The 16,289-nt window shown below is 43.1% G+C and overlaps 1 protein-coding gene across 3 annotated transcripts in view; it reads right to left on the bottom strand.

Moving 5' to 3' along the window:
- Positions 1–16,289, bottom strand: part of MAPKAPK3 (MAPK activated protein kinase 3) — a 102,364-nt gene that overhangs the window by 21,077 nt on the left and 64,998 nt on the right. For all 3 annotated transcript variants that reach the window (XM_036739222.1, XM_036739221.1, XM_036739223.1), the window contains exon 3: positions 2,511–2,650. In XM_036739222.1, the coding sequence (XP_036595117.1) occupies positions 2,511–2,650 (140 nt within the window). The remainder of the gene's footprint in view (positions 1–2,510; positions 2,651–16,289) is intronic.

Below are 16,289 nucleotides of genomic sequence, written 5' to 3'. Positions count from 1 at the left end.
AACCTCTAGCTAGAGCTGCCCGACACCCTCCTTCATAGCAATGATGGTGGAGCTGTGGCCAGGGTGGGGATGGGTTGGTTGGGTTGACAGTCAGTAGGATGTGGGATGGGTGCTTGGTGGCTCATTCTGAACCACTGTTTTGATCTCCAGATTACACTGTTGAATTATATGGCAACCGTTCCAGGAAAACTGACATCTAACCAAGCCTCCCCTATCTTGATTTTTAAACCCAAGTTTAATAGTTTACATTTATCCCTATTAAATTTGATCTTCTTTGACTGAGTCCAACATTTTTGGATCCTATGTCATACATTAAGTGTCTGGTCCAGCTTTGAATCATCTGCAGATCTGATAAACATTTCATTATGTCTTTATCCAAGTCATTGAGAAAAAGGTTGAATAGCAGAGGATCAAGTAAAGATCCTTGTGGCACTTCACCAGAGACCTTCTCTCAATATGGCTTTGAAACACCAATGACTACTCTTCAATCAGTTTCAAATCTGTCTCTGTCAAACATCTCCATTCCCTGCCCCTTCCCTCTCAACAGGAACAGCATGCAAAGTCTCATGAAAGGTTCTGCTAACATCTATGGCATTCTTCCAGGCTCCTAGTCCAGTGACTCTCTCTGAAAAAGGGGAAGAGACCACTGTGGTATGACCTGTTCTTAATGAGGGCATGCTGGCTCTTTGTGACAATCTTTTCCTTTTCTGGATGTCCCTTAACCACTCCTTTAATAATATGCTCTAGAATTTTATGAGGAATTGAAGTCAAACCCACAAGCCTAAAAGTTTTCATATTCATTCTAGTTCCTTTCTTTTTTAAATCATGACATTTGCCCTTTCTAATCTGTAGTGTCTCTCCCATTCTACATGGCCTTTCAAAGATCGGTGAGAGTAGTTCATCGATTGCATCTGCCAGATCAGAGGGTGCTGTTGGTCGGGACTCATTGCCGGGAGACTCCTCAAAAACGGCTAAGTGCTTCCAGATCTTCCTGAGCTCATCTCCCTTCTTCACCTAGGTTTCAACTGGTAGGTAATTTTTTCTTTCTTTCTAATTCTTTGCCAGACTTGCTTCATTCTGATCTTAAGCACCCCAATACTATTCTTACAGGGGCATCCCACATGTTTACATTCATCCTGTTTCCATTACCTACTCTACTTGCTTTATTAGTTCCTAGCACTACCAAATTGGTCTTTTTAGGCAGCTCTTCAATTTCCTCTTTTTTTCTCTTCATTGGAATTGTTTTGCTTTGTTATCTTCAGAATTTTATTCTTGAGGGTTTCCCATCTCTCCTGGGCTGACTTCCCTTAGAGAATTTTAGGCCATGGGATCCTGTTTATCCTGCCTCTGAACACTTGGAAATCTGCTTTTTTAAAAATTCCAAAGGTATGAATGTAAAGTCTTATATGCACGTCCAAAAAAATCAACTTTACAAACTACAATATAGGGGAGGCATAGTTAAGACAGTAATTTGGAAAAGATCTGTGTTTTGTTTTTTGTTGTTGTTTTTTTTCCCCCAGAGGACTGCAGGTTCAATAGTGCGACACAGCAGCCAATAAAACTAATGAAATCTTGGGCTGCATGAAGACAGGTACAGCTTCCAGCTGATTGTCAACTCTGTACTACGCCCTGGATGGACCACATTTGGAGTTCAGTTTCTACGTCCAGAGAAGGGCAACCAGGATAGTGAAGCGCCCTGAGTCCATGTCATATGAGGATTGGTTGAAGGAATTGGGGATGTTTAGCCTGGAATAAACACAAGTGATGGGGTGGTATTAAGGGCTGTCATACAAAAGAGAAAGATTAGACTTATTCTCTTTTGCCCCAGAGAGCAGAACCAGGAGAAGATAATGGGAGTTCCAAAGAGTCACATTTAGGCTTGATGCCAGGAAACACTTTCTAATGATCAAGAGGTGTCTGAAAGTAAATTGGGATGCCTTAGGAGGTAATGGATCCCCTCTCCTTTGAGGTCTGCAGCAGAATCTGGATGAGATAAGCATTTGTCAGCTATGTTAGCACTGAGATTACTTTTGGGTATAGATTTGACTAGATATACCTTCCAATTGTAGAATTCTGTGATACTCTACTTAATTCAATTCCATAAGCATTTATTAAATGCCTACTATGTGCCAGTTACTGTGGATACAAAAACAAAACAGTCCTTGTCCTCAAGGAATTTATATTCTAATGAGAAAAAACAAGTACACAGCTACACGTAGACAAAATGAATACAGAGTAAATGCAAAATGATGTTGGGGTGCTTGGGGAGAATAATAATGAATGGGGAGATCAAGAGAAGCCTCTCTATTGCAAGGACATTCCAGATGTACCTTTTTAGTATCTGACATGACCGGGTTCCCGAGGCTAGAGAGTTAAGTGTAAAGACAGAGCGGTAACCAGGACACTTACCCACCCTTCCCTTCCTAGTTGGCCTGCTCTCTTCCCACCCCAGAGAACCCAACTGGGCAGGAGTTGGAATGAGCTTCGGGGCCAGGCCATTGGGATCTCACCATTCCATGACAATAAGGAGACACCTCTTATTATGGTGCATGTTTTCATACACGTCCACAATGCGCACAATGTGGGGTCCACCCGAGGCCTGCCAGTGATGCTCCACTTCCTGTCGGGCTTTGGGACTGTCATACAGGAGCTAGAAATGAGAGGAAGAGCATAGCAAGGTTCATACTGAAGTCTTCATGTTTCCCCTGCTCCCTCCCTTCCCCCAATGCTTCTGCCAGCTCTCTGCCAATCTCTAAAACCACGGGCTTCCCATGGCAACCACCTCTTGTGGTCCTCCCAGACCACAACAAATCTCATCCTGGACCTCAAACAGCCTTTGCTGAGACACTCAGCATGTGGTGTTACACATTATATTTTATCTATGTTGGTATCTTAGCTAAACTTCACATAATCTCCAGTGCTCTGTACACAATAAACACGTGTTGAAATGAATTTCTTCATTCCTTTCCAGGCTTCACTCCTGATTTTCCCCTACTTTCTCTACAATGTCCCAGAAACCTCTTCACTCTAGAAGCTCAATTTAAAAATTAATTAATTAATTTTTAGTTTTCAACATTCACTTCCATAAGCTTTTGAGTTCCAAATTTTCTCCCCCTCCCTCCTCTACCCCTGCCCCAAGCCAGCATGCAATCTGATATAGGCTCTACATATCCATTCATATTAAACATATTTTCACATTAGTCATGTTTTAGAACCAACGGGAGAAACCATGAGAAAGAAGAAACAACAAAAACAACAGAGAGAGCAAATAATATGCCTCGACCTGCATTTAGACTCCATACTTCTTTGTCTGGATGTGGGAAGCATTTTCCATCATGAGTCTTTAGGAGTCGTCTTAGATCCTTGCATTGCTGAGAAGAGCTAAGTCTGTCAGTCAGTCATCACACAATGTTGTTATTACTTGTGCACAATGTTCTCCTGGTTCTGCTCACTTCACTCAGCATCAGTTCATATAAGTCTTTCCAGGCTTTTCTGAAGTCTGCCTCCTTATCATTTCTCAAGGAACAATAGTATTCCATCATATTCACATACCACAACTTGTTTAGCCATTCCCCAAGTGATAGGCATCCCTCAACTTCCAATCCTTGGCCACCTAGAAGCACATTTTATCCCTCACTTCACACACTGGAAGTACCCCCCCCTCCACCCCTGAGGCCTCTCTATCTGATTGGCTGGTTTTTCCGAGAACCTCCATTTTTAAGAAGGACACCCAGTCCAGCCGTAACTTCATTCCTCTCCAATTCGGCTTGTTTTTGAAATCTCGGGGCTTAGCATAGTGCCTGGGACATGGTATCCAGCACTTAATAAATGCTGAATTGGTTTGGACTGTTCTTCCATGAATAGGGAGAATTCCCACTGAATAATCACAACTCCCTGCATCTACAGGAACCAAACTTGGGGCTGGAAGATGCGGGTGTGAATCCTTGCTCTGACACATACTGGCAGTGTGACCTCGACCAAGGCATTTCATCTCTATTGGCTTTAATTACTGCAAGTGTGAAATGATGTGAACGTACTGTACACATATACATACACTCATGTGAACTTTGATCATTATTATCATTCTGGAACCAAAGCCAACAACACATGTTTTGTTATTTCTTGGCTAATGCCTTGATACTACTTTCTGTGCCTGAATGGGTGGGAACAGGTTTGGGAGGTGGGAGTATGACACACACATCTACAGGCATCAGAATACAACAAGCTATGGCAGAAAGGGCCCTGGTCTTGGAGTCAAATGAGCTGGGCTTCCATCCTAGCTTCAGAACTTACTAGTGACCTTGGGCGATTCACTACACACCTGTGGGACTCAGTCTCTTTATCGGCAAAACATAAATAATAATACACGTGTGACCTGCCTCACTGGGTTGTGGTGGTATTGTTGTTCAGTCATTTCTTCGTGACCCATTTGGGGTTTTCTTGGCAAAGATACTAGAGTGGTTTGCCATTTCCTTCAGCAGCTCACTTTACAAACAAGAAAACGGAGGCAAAAAAGCTTAAGTGACTTGTCCAGGGTCATGCTGCTAGCAAGTGTCCAAGGCCAGATTTGAACTCAGGAGGATGAGTCTTCCTGACTCCAGGCCTGGCATGCTATCCATTATGCCATCTTGCTGCCCTGGGTTTTGTGAGACGGGCACTTTTATGAATTTTATAATGGTCTCTATTGTTTTACATATGTATTGCACATGCACATATATGTGTGTATACATATGCATGTACATATACACATGCATGACATATAAACATTGCTACAACACCTTACATTTTCTCTATTATTTGGGGGCCTTATAGCAAGCCTGTGCAGTAATTAGTATGGGTATTATGATCTCCCCATTTTATAAAGAAGCCAGAGCAGAGAGAGGTTAAGTGATTTGCCCAAAGGTATACAGAGTCTAAGTATGAGAACCAGGAATCTGCACTGGCTCTAAAAGCAGAGCTCTGTCGGATGCTTTTGACTTCCCAAAGTGTCTTTAAATCCTTCACCTTACTTTATTCTGTAAAGGAAGCAGGGCAGGCACTATTCCTCCCATTCTACAGATGGAGAAACCAAGGCTACAGAAGATAAAGCCACTTGCCACGGGTCACACAGTGAGTAATACAGGCCTCCTGACATCAAGGCCAGGGCTCTTTCTACCACACTGTGTTGCTGCCAACTGCTTGTTTTGATCTGGTTCGCCTTGTGACCGAGGGAATGTATTCGTGAGGTTTGGGGACACAAAGCAGAGCTAAGTGGATCATACTGAGAGCACATCCAAAAGCCTGGCCTCCTGCTGCGACCAAATGAGCCGAGCGGACCCAGAGACACTTGGACAGTGACTGACTCCCTTCTAGGCCCCAGATGTTACTCTGTATGATCATCTTGAGAGGCTGAATCTAATAAGATGAATTTAATGGGGATTAAAAAGTCCTTGCCTGGATTTTAAAAAAATAAGGCAAAAAAGTACAAAATGGGAAGGAATGATTAGCAAACAACTCACGTGGAAAAAAAAAAATCTGGGGGTTTTGTTGGGCTGCAAACTCAATGTGAATCAACAGTGGTCAAAGGCAGCCAAAAATGCTATTTACAGCTTGGGTTTCTCACCCTCCCACAGAGGTGCCAGTCATAGGTGCTTAGGGACATAGACATCTAGAGGGGAAGGGACCTGAAAGACCACTTAGTCTTACCCCCTCATTTTCACACCCTGTGAAGAGGGTGATTTGGCCAAAGCCACATGGAGTTGGTAAAAAAGATTGGAAGGTTCTTTTCAGTTCAGATTATTTCACGATCTTATTTGCCTAACAGTTATGATCTCAAGCTAGAATGACCTCACCATCACGGTCAATGTTCAGATCTAATTCTTTACCTCAGAGGGAACTGAAGGTGTGGAGAGAGACCTGATTTATGGGGGTAGAGCTTCTGGGTAGAAGTAGAAATAATTAGCATCAACAGAGGTTCCTGCCATCTCCAAAGCACTGACCAATACTGTGGGCTCAGGATCTCTCTCAAGGACAATGGCTTTAATGGGCTCTTTTTTAAAATTACTAGCTTATCTTCTGAACCTCAGAGAGAATTCTGCTCAGTGAGCACCATTACCCACTGTATTGTGCCAGACAAGAGATACTGAGGCATCTTGGACTCTTCTTTACCAAAGCATTGACCAGCAAAAAGGCAGCTATGGGACCCTGAGTGGTAAAGTCACTTAACAAAGAGTGAATGTTTATCTCTGTCCTACTGGCCCTTTCCTTCCCTGGTGACTCATTTCTCCCACCACATGAGAGGGCAATGCCTAGCCCCAAGAAACCTCCTGCGGTTGGTTACTGATTACTGAGAGAGAGCAGGCCTGGGACGGACTTTGTTTCTCCATTCCAGGGCTGGTTGGGGGAGGGAGGATCTCCACACCACAGCACTAGGGAAAGAAGAAAAACTTATATTTCTATAGGCTTTATAACTTGCAAAGGGTTTCCATCACAATGTCTCCATGAGTTTGATAGAGATGATACTATCTCCCTTACATAAGGAGAAAATGAGGCACAAAAAGGAGAAGTGGCTTACCCAAAGTTACATGCCTAGGAGTGGTGGAGCTAGGACAAGATCTTAGATCTCCTGACTTGATCTAGTGGCATTCTTTATATGATGCCATGATGACACTCTAATCCAGATGTCCTTTCCTCTACCTACCTCAAACAGGCCAGGTGAATCCCACCTTTGTGTCTTGCTCAGACTCCTCCCCCACCATGGATTACTTTGCTCCTTCCTGTCCCTTTGATACATCCCGTATTGCCTGAAGAAGTCCCAGCTCTTCCATGAAGTCTTCCCCTAACTTGCAATCTCTCCCTTCTCTGAACCCCTCCCAGTATTTCTAGTCTCTCCCATAAAGTTTAGTACTTACGTCATGGGCTGTTAGAACTGGGAAGAACCCTGAATCATTGTACACAGGATGTCAGGACTAAACTAGGTCTGGATTGGGTCCCTTCGTTTTATGAATGGGGAGCAGAAACCTAGAGAGGGGAAGGGATTTCCCCAAGGTCATATTTTATGACTAAGTCATCTGACTTTGGGAGTTCCATGCTGTATTCCCAATACCATGTTTCCTTATTCTCTGCTTCATATGTCAACATGCATTTATTAATCACTTGTTATGTGCCATGCACTGGGCTATGCATTGAGAATGCAAATACAAGCAGAAAGATAGTTCCTGCCCTCAAGGAATTTATATTTTAACTAGAGTCCTCTCTAACTAGATTGTAAAGGTGTTCCTTGAGGGCAAGGGATTGGCAGCCTGGCATAATGAAAAGATCTCCAGATTCCCAGGCACAAGACCTAAGACGGAGACCTGACTGAGACATTCCCTAGTTCTGACTGTCAGCAAGTCACTCCAAATCTCCGAGCCTGTTTTCTCATCTGTAAAATAGAGGTGAAAATATTTACATGACCTATCTAAGAGGGTTATTGTGATGAAAGTGCTTGGTGAATTTTGAAACACTATAGAAATGCCAGCTGTTATCAGTAGATATCTTTGTATCCTCCATACCGTCTTGGATAGTCCTTGAATATATTACAGTTTCTCAATAAATGGTGCTGGACCGACTGGTTCCAAGCAGGAATGAGGCCAAGTTCCCCAAAGTTTCTTTTCTAGAAGTGTCCACCACCAGTCTTTGCACCAGCGACTTGATCAGCACCCCAACTGTGCTTGCTTATAGACCACAACTGACAACCACTGGGAAATCATGATGGTGGCATCTGCCTCTGATTTTAATACCCAATTCCTTACGCCTACACCACCAGTGTTCTATGACATATAGTTTTCTATTACAAAAAGAATTTAGGTTATTTTTGTTCTGAGAGTGGTTTGGGGATTTCACATCTCTCTCATCCCTACCTAAAATGATGGGAGCCCCATCCCTAGGCTGAGAATCATTGCCTTAGACTCTCAGGCTTTTGTCCCCCACTTCATCTCCATAGCATCAGGAATCCTGAGAGAGAAGATCCATTAGTTTCACTGGAATTTCGTTTCCTGTGACAGGTGTGTCACATGGTATGACAATTTCCCCTTTGTCTAAGTAACAAGGTGGCACAGTGGATAAAGTACCAGGCCTGAAGTCAGGAAGATTCATCTTCCTGAGTTTAAATCTGGCCTCAGACACTTACTGGCTGTGTGACCCTGAGCAAGTCACTTAACCCTGTTTGCCTCAGTTTCCTCATCGGTGAAATGAAGTGGAGAAGAAAATGGCAAGCCACTCTAGAATCTTTGCCAAGAAAATCCCAAATGGGGTCACAGTCAAACATCACTGAAATGGCTGAACAACAACATTACTCTATTGCAAAGAGAGGCAAAGGAACCTTCTCCATTTCTCCTCTGGATAGTGAAATCACTGCCCCCTGTCAGCCCCCGTCCTCCAGGCATTGAAGCCATGCTGCAAAGAGGCATGTGGCACTACCATACCCAAGGTGGCAGGTCGTATGACAATTTAACTGCTTTTGGTCAATGTACATGGCAATACTTAGAAAAAGGAAAGAGGAAATATAATGTGATCTTGGAAATAAGTTACAAAGAGCAAAACAAAATGTGACAATCAGTAACACTTCCAAGTTAATTCCAGACAAGGAGCAATCAAACTGAGACATCACCACAGCATTTTAACTACATAAATAATTCCCACTCTAATTGGAAAAGTGGTCCATGCTAAAGAGAGGTTCTAAAAGTTACATAAATCTTCATGTCAGAAGGTAGTAAATAACTTATGTACCTTCACGTTGTCCAGCACTATAGAGTAAATATTTCATTATGGTGAAGACCCTTGCTTTCGTGAGTGTAAAGTTCTCTTCACCAACACATATTATAGCCCCACTATCCCTGAGTAGCTTCCATGAATTGCTGCGGTCAAATAAATGTGTCACCTGATGGCTAACCCTATAGCAATGGGCCATGGCTGGCAGTCCCTTGATCCACTGCAAGCCCATCTTTGAAGTCTTTCTAGCATGTGGGACCTACCTAAACTTTTCATTCCACCAGGAGATCCTTAAAGAGTCCAGGCTCACCTCCCTACTACGTTAAGGCACCCAAGGAAGACTTTAATGGAGAAACTTTGGCAGGACAAATGCTAATTATAATTACCTAAGAAATTTCTGGTGTGATTCAGATAAACAGGGAAGAATAAAAGGCAATGTGAAAGTCTTCAGGCTCAGAGGTTTCACAGGTTCAGGTTAGTTAGACTGGAGGAGGACAGTGGTTATCTGTCATATTTTGTATATTCATCTTTCTGCATGTCTCCTCCAATAGAATGTTAGCTCCTTTGAAGACAAGGATTCTTTCGTTGTTATTTTTGCGTGCCCAATGTCTTGTGCTTGGCACAGAGTAGATGCTTAATAAATGTCTGGTGATTGATGGGGGTGAGCATGATTTTGAAATGGATTACCATAATGACTTACTAATCTGAGTTTGAGGAATGTAAGAATGACTGGCCACAGAGAGAGAACAAAAGGATTGTTTTTAATTATCCTATTATATCTAAAAAAAAACCTGTAGCCTAGATAAGTACCTTTTAAACAAAGCATTTTAACTAAAAACCCCATCATTAGCCTTTTAATCAATGGCTGCTTTTGAGAAGTGACCTGGATTTGCCCCGTGGGAGAGTTAAAGTTGTCAATAGTATTTTCAGAAAAAGTCTATCATTCTGTAGCTGGATGGAGCACCTAGTCTGATGAGTGGTTCTTAGGCTAAACCTCCAATTTATTTAAAGATCTGAATACAGACCCACAAAAGAGGAGGGGGTGTATATCCAACTAAAGGGGGTCAAAGCTCTACCACAATTAGCATTGTCAGAGTACTGAGAAACAAAGGGATGTCTTTTTACAGAAAGTTCTATAAAGCTTTCCAGATTTATAATCAATCAACAACAATTCTCTCTTCATAAAGTACTTTTTTAAAATCAAGTCCTTTTTCCACAAAGAATTTGGGCTATAGCTTTGCCACTGAAGAGTTTTGGAGAATGGTCTGTAGGTGGCTGCCATTTTTTGTGTGGTGGAATTTCAAGAACACTCTCCTGGTGTCAGTGACTGTGGTTTTTGTGATGATGAAGAGGCAATTCCAGGAAAGCACCAGTAAAATGCCTGCTTAGATAGTTAAATATCTGGGCAATGATTCATTGGTTCATTATTTATAGCCTACTGAAAGTGGCTGAGTTCCTTTCCAAAAGTCTCCCACTTCAGCTTCTAAATAATTATGGTGCTCTGCTCTCAGCAGTGACAAGAGTGAAACTGCCACATTTGGACTGCCTCACCCAGTCCTGGATTTACTGAGGCAATGGCACTTAAGGAAATGAAATCAGGCTGTGTGGTTTAGACTGGCCAGATACAAGTAGGAGAAACCTACTGCTTTCCCATGCTGAAGGTAGCACAATTTAAAGGCCCTTGGATATTGTTGGGTTTTTTTTGTCTCAAAAAGAGGAAGATTCCAAGAGAATGAGAAAGAGGGGAAAGGGACAATTCCAAATGAATGGTGGTATTATTACCCCCCCCCCAAAAAAGGTATTCAAGACAAAATTCAAAAGTAGATGCCCATTTTCTCATCTCTAGAAAGTCTTTCTAAGAATGGTCTACACATGTTCAAGGGGCATCCTTGATGAAAACATGAGAAGGAAACAGCAAGGCTCATGAAGATGATTTTCTATAGCAGATCCCATCTTCAGAGTAACATAAGTGATTGAAAGGTAAGGAAAATACAAAATCATATTGGTTCTAACATTTGTCAATCACAAAAAACAATTGTCCTTAGAACAAAACATACCCTTAAAGGCTTTTCTTAGACAAAGTGTCTCTCCCACACATACATTAAAGTTATATGATGCCATGAGACTAGCTCTGTTGGAGATACCTCTATCTGCTGAGTATGAAGTGAAGCATAAGAAGGAGACATAAGCTTCCCCACAGTCCCCAGGTCATGCAGGATATCTTGTGCCAAATCCAAATAAGAGGATTTCCTGGTGATAGAAAGCTATTTATAGATGCACCTGTTTGTAGAGCATAATGTGCTGATTATACTAAGCCTCCAGAACACTGTAGAACTTCTTCAATGAGATCCATGGTTGCTGAAGAGAGTGGCCTAATAATCTACATTGGAACAACAAAGCAGATGAAGCATATTTTATTAACTCATAGGGTAGATACATATAGGATATACTACACACACGTGGATATACTACACACACGTAGATATACGTGTGTATATATACATACATACACACACACATATTCACATACATACTGATCTGTAATTCTTCAGTGTAGGGAACTCCAAGAGAGGAAATTTCTTCTATCAGTGCAGATCAGTTACTGTCCTGAATCTTGGACTCTTGAAGATTTGCCTGGGGATACTGGGAATGGCTTGCCCAGCATTACACAGTCAGTATGTGTCAGAAGCCAAACTCGAATTCATGTCCTCCTAACTCTGGAGCTGGCCCTTTGTCCATGCTGTCTTCTGGTGATACACATTATGCTGCAAACATACACGGACGCCTATGCATAAATATACATACATGTGTATCTTGGATTGGTACCACAGATAAATCATGAACTCAACCCAAAAGGGCACAGGAAGTGGCAAAAGGACCAGACTGCATTTAAGAAACTGTCCAGTACTTTCAGTTACCCTAAATATGAGCTGACACAAAAGCACATCTTTTTAATGCCAACGTTCCCCTGGAGATTCTATTTGGCTGCAAATCGCAGGACACTATGGTTTCTGAAGACTCACCCTTGTGAATGACCCAATGCCAGTATAAAGACACATGATGAAGAGTAAGCAGGCTACAACAATGTCTTGCATGGAGAAGCAACATAAAATATACCATCAGGGTTATTTATGAATGGAAAAGAAGGTCCTCGAGTCATACAGGAAGGGTGAAAAGCAATGAACGTACTGTCTGAGTGCTGGACTGGTAGCCGCAAAAATCTAAGAAGTCATAGAGAAGTTTCAATTGTAACTGGCAGAGGGAGTGTTCACATAACTGAGATCTTGGATCCATTCTCATTGCAAAAGGCAAAGACTCTGAATAGAAGCCTTTCAGTTCACAAGAGAATAAAGATGGTGGGAAGATGTCATCAGTGTAGAGAAGAAGGAGCTGGGGACAGCCATCTGGAAGATACTGTTTGTCCTTTGTTCTCAAAGAGGATCACCACGCCAGGGAGGTGAGGCCATGATGTGTAAGTGAATTGCATTTAATTGAGGGAGGGCTATGCAAAGTCATCAGCCTCACTTTCTCCTATGGAGCCAAGTGGATCCAGTGCCCAGATATATATTGGGATGACTGGAGGTGGCCCTAGATGCAATGAGACACCTTGGCCTTTTAAAACTAAGGTCTTTAACAGGTCTCAGTTTGACTGAGACAACAACCGTTCAGTGATTAAGACTGGGTAAGAAACGAGGCAGAGAATGCCTTCTTTACTTAGTTCCTCCCTCCACCCCCAAAATCAATCTGTGAAGGGAAGACCCTCAGGGTTTCTGGCCAAAATGGAAACCATTGCTATTTACATGCACTCTGAGCCAATCAAAGCCCAAACAACGACCACTAAGTGGGGTTTGGGCTGGGACCTACTGTTGGCCAATCAATGAGAGCCAGAGTGATTTGGGCAGATATGCTAGAATAGAAGGAATGTGGCAGTGAAGGGTACAAAGAAGGGACACGAGGGTGGGGGAGAGTATGTGGAATGGGGACACCATAATCTGTAGATTCTCTGGTTAGCAATTTAGCCACCATGACAGGGTGACTCCAAATACCAGAAGACCACTGCCCCATCAAGTGGCTTTAAAATCTGAGATTATCACCATTAGAATAAGAGACCTTTCTATTCTCACCTATGCTGCTAACTACCTGCCATGACCTGAGCCTCAATCTATCCCCAATGGTTACGCTAGAAGTGAAATTTCATCAATCAATCAGTCTTTCCTGAGTCCTTACTATGTGCCCAGCCCTGTGCCAGGCATTGCTGAGGATACAGAGGTAGCAAGAAAAATAACCTTTGCTCTCAAGGAACTCATAATCAAATTGGGGAGACAAGAACCACACACAAAATATCAGAAAAGGACATTGGCTGTGTGACTCTGAGCAAGTCGTTTAAACTCTCAAAGTTCCTGGCAACTCTTCCTATACTGGCAGAGAAAGTTCTTCACCAGCAGTTCCTACACCAAAGAAATTCCTAGTCCAGTGTCTGCCATAGGTTGGAATCTCTCAAGAGGCTTGCCAAATCTTCCTCTATTTATTTCCTCAAGTTGGGAGAGGTGGAGGAGAGGGAAGGCTGCCACTCATCTTGAACAGAGAAGTGAGAGGGATAGTCACTGATGCCCTAGGAGAAAAACAACTGATGCTCACCATGCTCATTCATTGCACACATATTGGATGGACTGGGGTGACTTCTGGCATTTGCTAGAGTCAAATGCTAACAACTATGTAGTGCAGACAGTTACAGAACCATGTAAACAGTATGTGATTGTGTGGCACAGACAGTTAAACCCTTTCCAGAAATACTTATTAAATACCATATTTAAATGTTAAATTAAATTATCAAATATGCTGTGTCCAGATGATTGTAGTAGGTCTCCAGGGAAAGCCACAGTTTAGATACCCTTGGGGAGTTCACAGAACAATAAAGCAATCAGTTTGGGGTGGGGTGAGGAGCCCTAAGTGCAGTGTGGGATAAGACTTAGGTGGTATAAGAAAGAAAGGAGAGGAAGAGTGAGCTATGGGTTTCCCTAGTCCCTAGGAAGACCATAACAAAAGACCAGCCAACATAAGTCATGCCCGAAGACTCCTTTAAATTGTAGGGGCAGATCAGTAACTAGCACAGGAGACCAGGGCTTTGTCTTAGGCAGACGGCATGGGACGGGCAGGCCCTCCCCATTGCCCTCATCCAATCCTGAAAGAACATTTCCTTCTTGGAGGGACAATCATCCCCCACCCCTCACACCTGGGCCCCGACGTGGGTACAGTCTAGGCTCTGGGAAATAGGCAGCCCTCTCCCCACAAACAAAACACACGTTTGGACTATCCTAGGCCACTGCTCTCCAAACCCTTTCTCTACAGCCTTGAATTTGCCTGAAGCACAAGAATCCCTCATTACAGTGAGAAATAACAAGTAGGTATCACAGAGCATTCTCAAGGCCATCCGAAGTCTTCTGCTGAGCCTTAGGCTATCACAACAACAGGAGAGGAGTAACCTGGGGGGCAGTACCTTACCAAGAAGATTAAATAAGGTTCATCAATCAAACTGCAAGCAGAGGGTCAAGGAAAGGTGAGAAACACACAGTCAGAGGAGCGCCCAAGGGGTGGCTTCAGGGGTGAAAACATTTGTTTGCTATAAAGGATTACTTAGAGCCACCAGCACCCCCAGCCCACGAAGAGCAGGTGAACTTCAGCTGGTACTGACAAACTGGACCGATTAAGAGCTGTATGTGTGATACAGGCCAATACTCAGAAACTTCTTCCTGTGCCTCCTCTGGCTGCATGCTACCTGTTCTAAGAGGGCTAATCTAAAGACTCAGAAGTACAATTCATCCACGCATTTTTAAAGGTAGGCATACTACTTTATATACTGGTTTATGTGGTGCCATTTGAAGTGCCTCAGGAATCCCTCCCATCTTCACTGAAAAAAAAAAAAATGACTTCCCATCCCTACCCCACCCCCACCCCTTCCCACTTGTCCTAATGCCTGCAATTCCACTATTAACAATTCATTCTAGTTCGCAGAATCAAAGGATTTGGAACTGTAAAGGACTTTAGAGATCAGGATTCATTTATTAATAATTATTAGGTCTGACTGTATCATTGTCCTCCCTCCCCCATTCCTCATACTCAATAAACTTCAGTGGTTTCCTCTTACCTTCAAGATCAAATACAAAATTCTCTAATATTTAAAGCTCTCTTCTTATTTTTCATTCTTTTTACACTTTACTATGCTCCAAACACCCTATAAAAACAGCTGGGTGGTACAGTGGATAGAACCCAGGGCTTGGAGTCAGGAAGACTCATCTTCCCGAGTGAAAATTTGGCCTCAGACACTTACTAGCTGTGTGACCCTGGGCAAATCACTTAAACCTGTTTGCCTCAGTTTCCTCATCTGTAAAATGAGCTGGAGAAGGAAATGGCAAATTGCTCTAGTATCTTTGCCAAGGAAACCCCAAATGGGGTCACAGAGTTGAACACAACTGAACAATAATACCATACACCCTATACCACCTACACTGGACCACTTGTTCTCTGCACATAACACCCCATGCCTTTGTACTGATGCCCCCTCCCCCCTTCAAGTCCTGAAATGTTCTGGCCCTCACTCCTTCCTCTTTCTCTGGCCTTCTCCTTTCAGTCTGCTTCACGCCTACTTTGTATATATATGTCTTGTATGTAACTGGTCATTTACATGTTATCTCATCCGTTAGAATGTACGCTTCTTGAGGTGAGGGACTGGTTTTATTGCCTGTCCTTGTAAACTCAGCTCTTAATACAGTGCCTGTCATACAGCAGGTGCTTAATAAATGCTTGTTGACTGACGAAATGGCAATCAAAGTGGGACTTCACTGACTTTAAGATGCCTTCTCACTCTAAGAGTCTATGATTTTAGGATTCCATGAAAGAGTTGTCATGGTCTCACATCCAGAGAATGAATCCATACAGGGTACATACGTGGGGAGATCACTGTGCTCTTAATGGCTTCTGGCCAGAGTGGCATGATCACAGAAATCTGTCCCACAGACCTGCTGACAGCAGTCTGGCTGCCAGGATGGACTCCTTGCTTTGTCCACCCCACATCTGCTGGGTTCTTCATCCTCCCCCTCTCGTCTTGGCATGGTTGGGAACACAGCTTTAGTCATCACTTTCCAGTCCTGCCAGCAAGAACTATTGGCAGGAGTGGACAGCCAGGTTTCTCAAATGAAAGGAAGCTTTCGATCTACCACATGAGTGGGGGGGGAGGGGGGAAGGAGAGGAAGCCTTCCAACTCTCAGAGAGGAGAAGCTATAAATGAAACTGTCTTTGCTGGGAAAGGTATTTATGAAATTAATTGCTTAGTCATGACTGCTAATAAGATATAGCCCCCTTGCTTCCAGAGATGCTTCAGACACATGATCTTGCCAGCTATATGAGAAACAGAGACAGAGAAAGAGAGAGAAAGGGAGAGAAGAGAGATCACAATATAAAAGAGAGAAAATGAGAGGGGACGAGGTGGGGGTGGGGGGTGAGAGAGAAGGAGACAGGGAGAGAGAGGGAGGGAGAGAGGGAGAGGGAGAAAGAGAGAGAGA

The sequence above is a fragment of the Trichosurus vulpecula genome, chromosome 9 (assembly GCF_011100635.1).
Source record: "Trichosurus vulpecula isolate mTriVul1 chromosome 9, mTriVul1.pri, whole genome shotgun sequence".
NCBI classification, from domain to species: domain Eukaryota; kingdom Metazoa; phylum Chordata; class Mammalia; order Diprotodontia; family Phalangeridae; genus Trichosurus; species Trichosurus vulpecula.
This window is presented reverse-complemented; position numbering and strand designations above follow the sequence as displayed.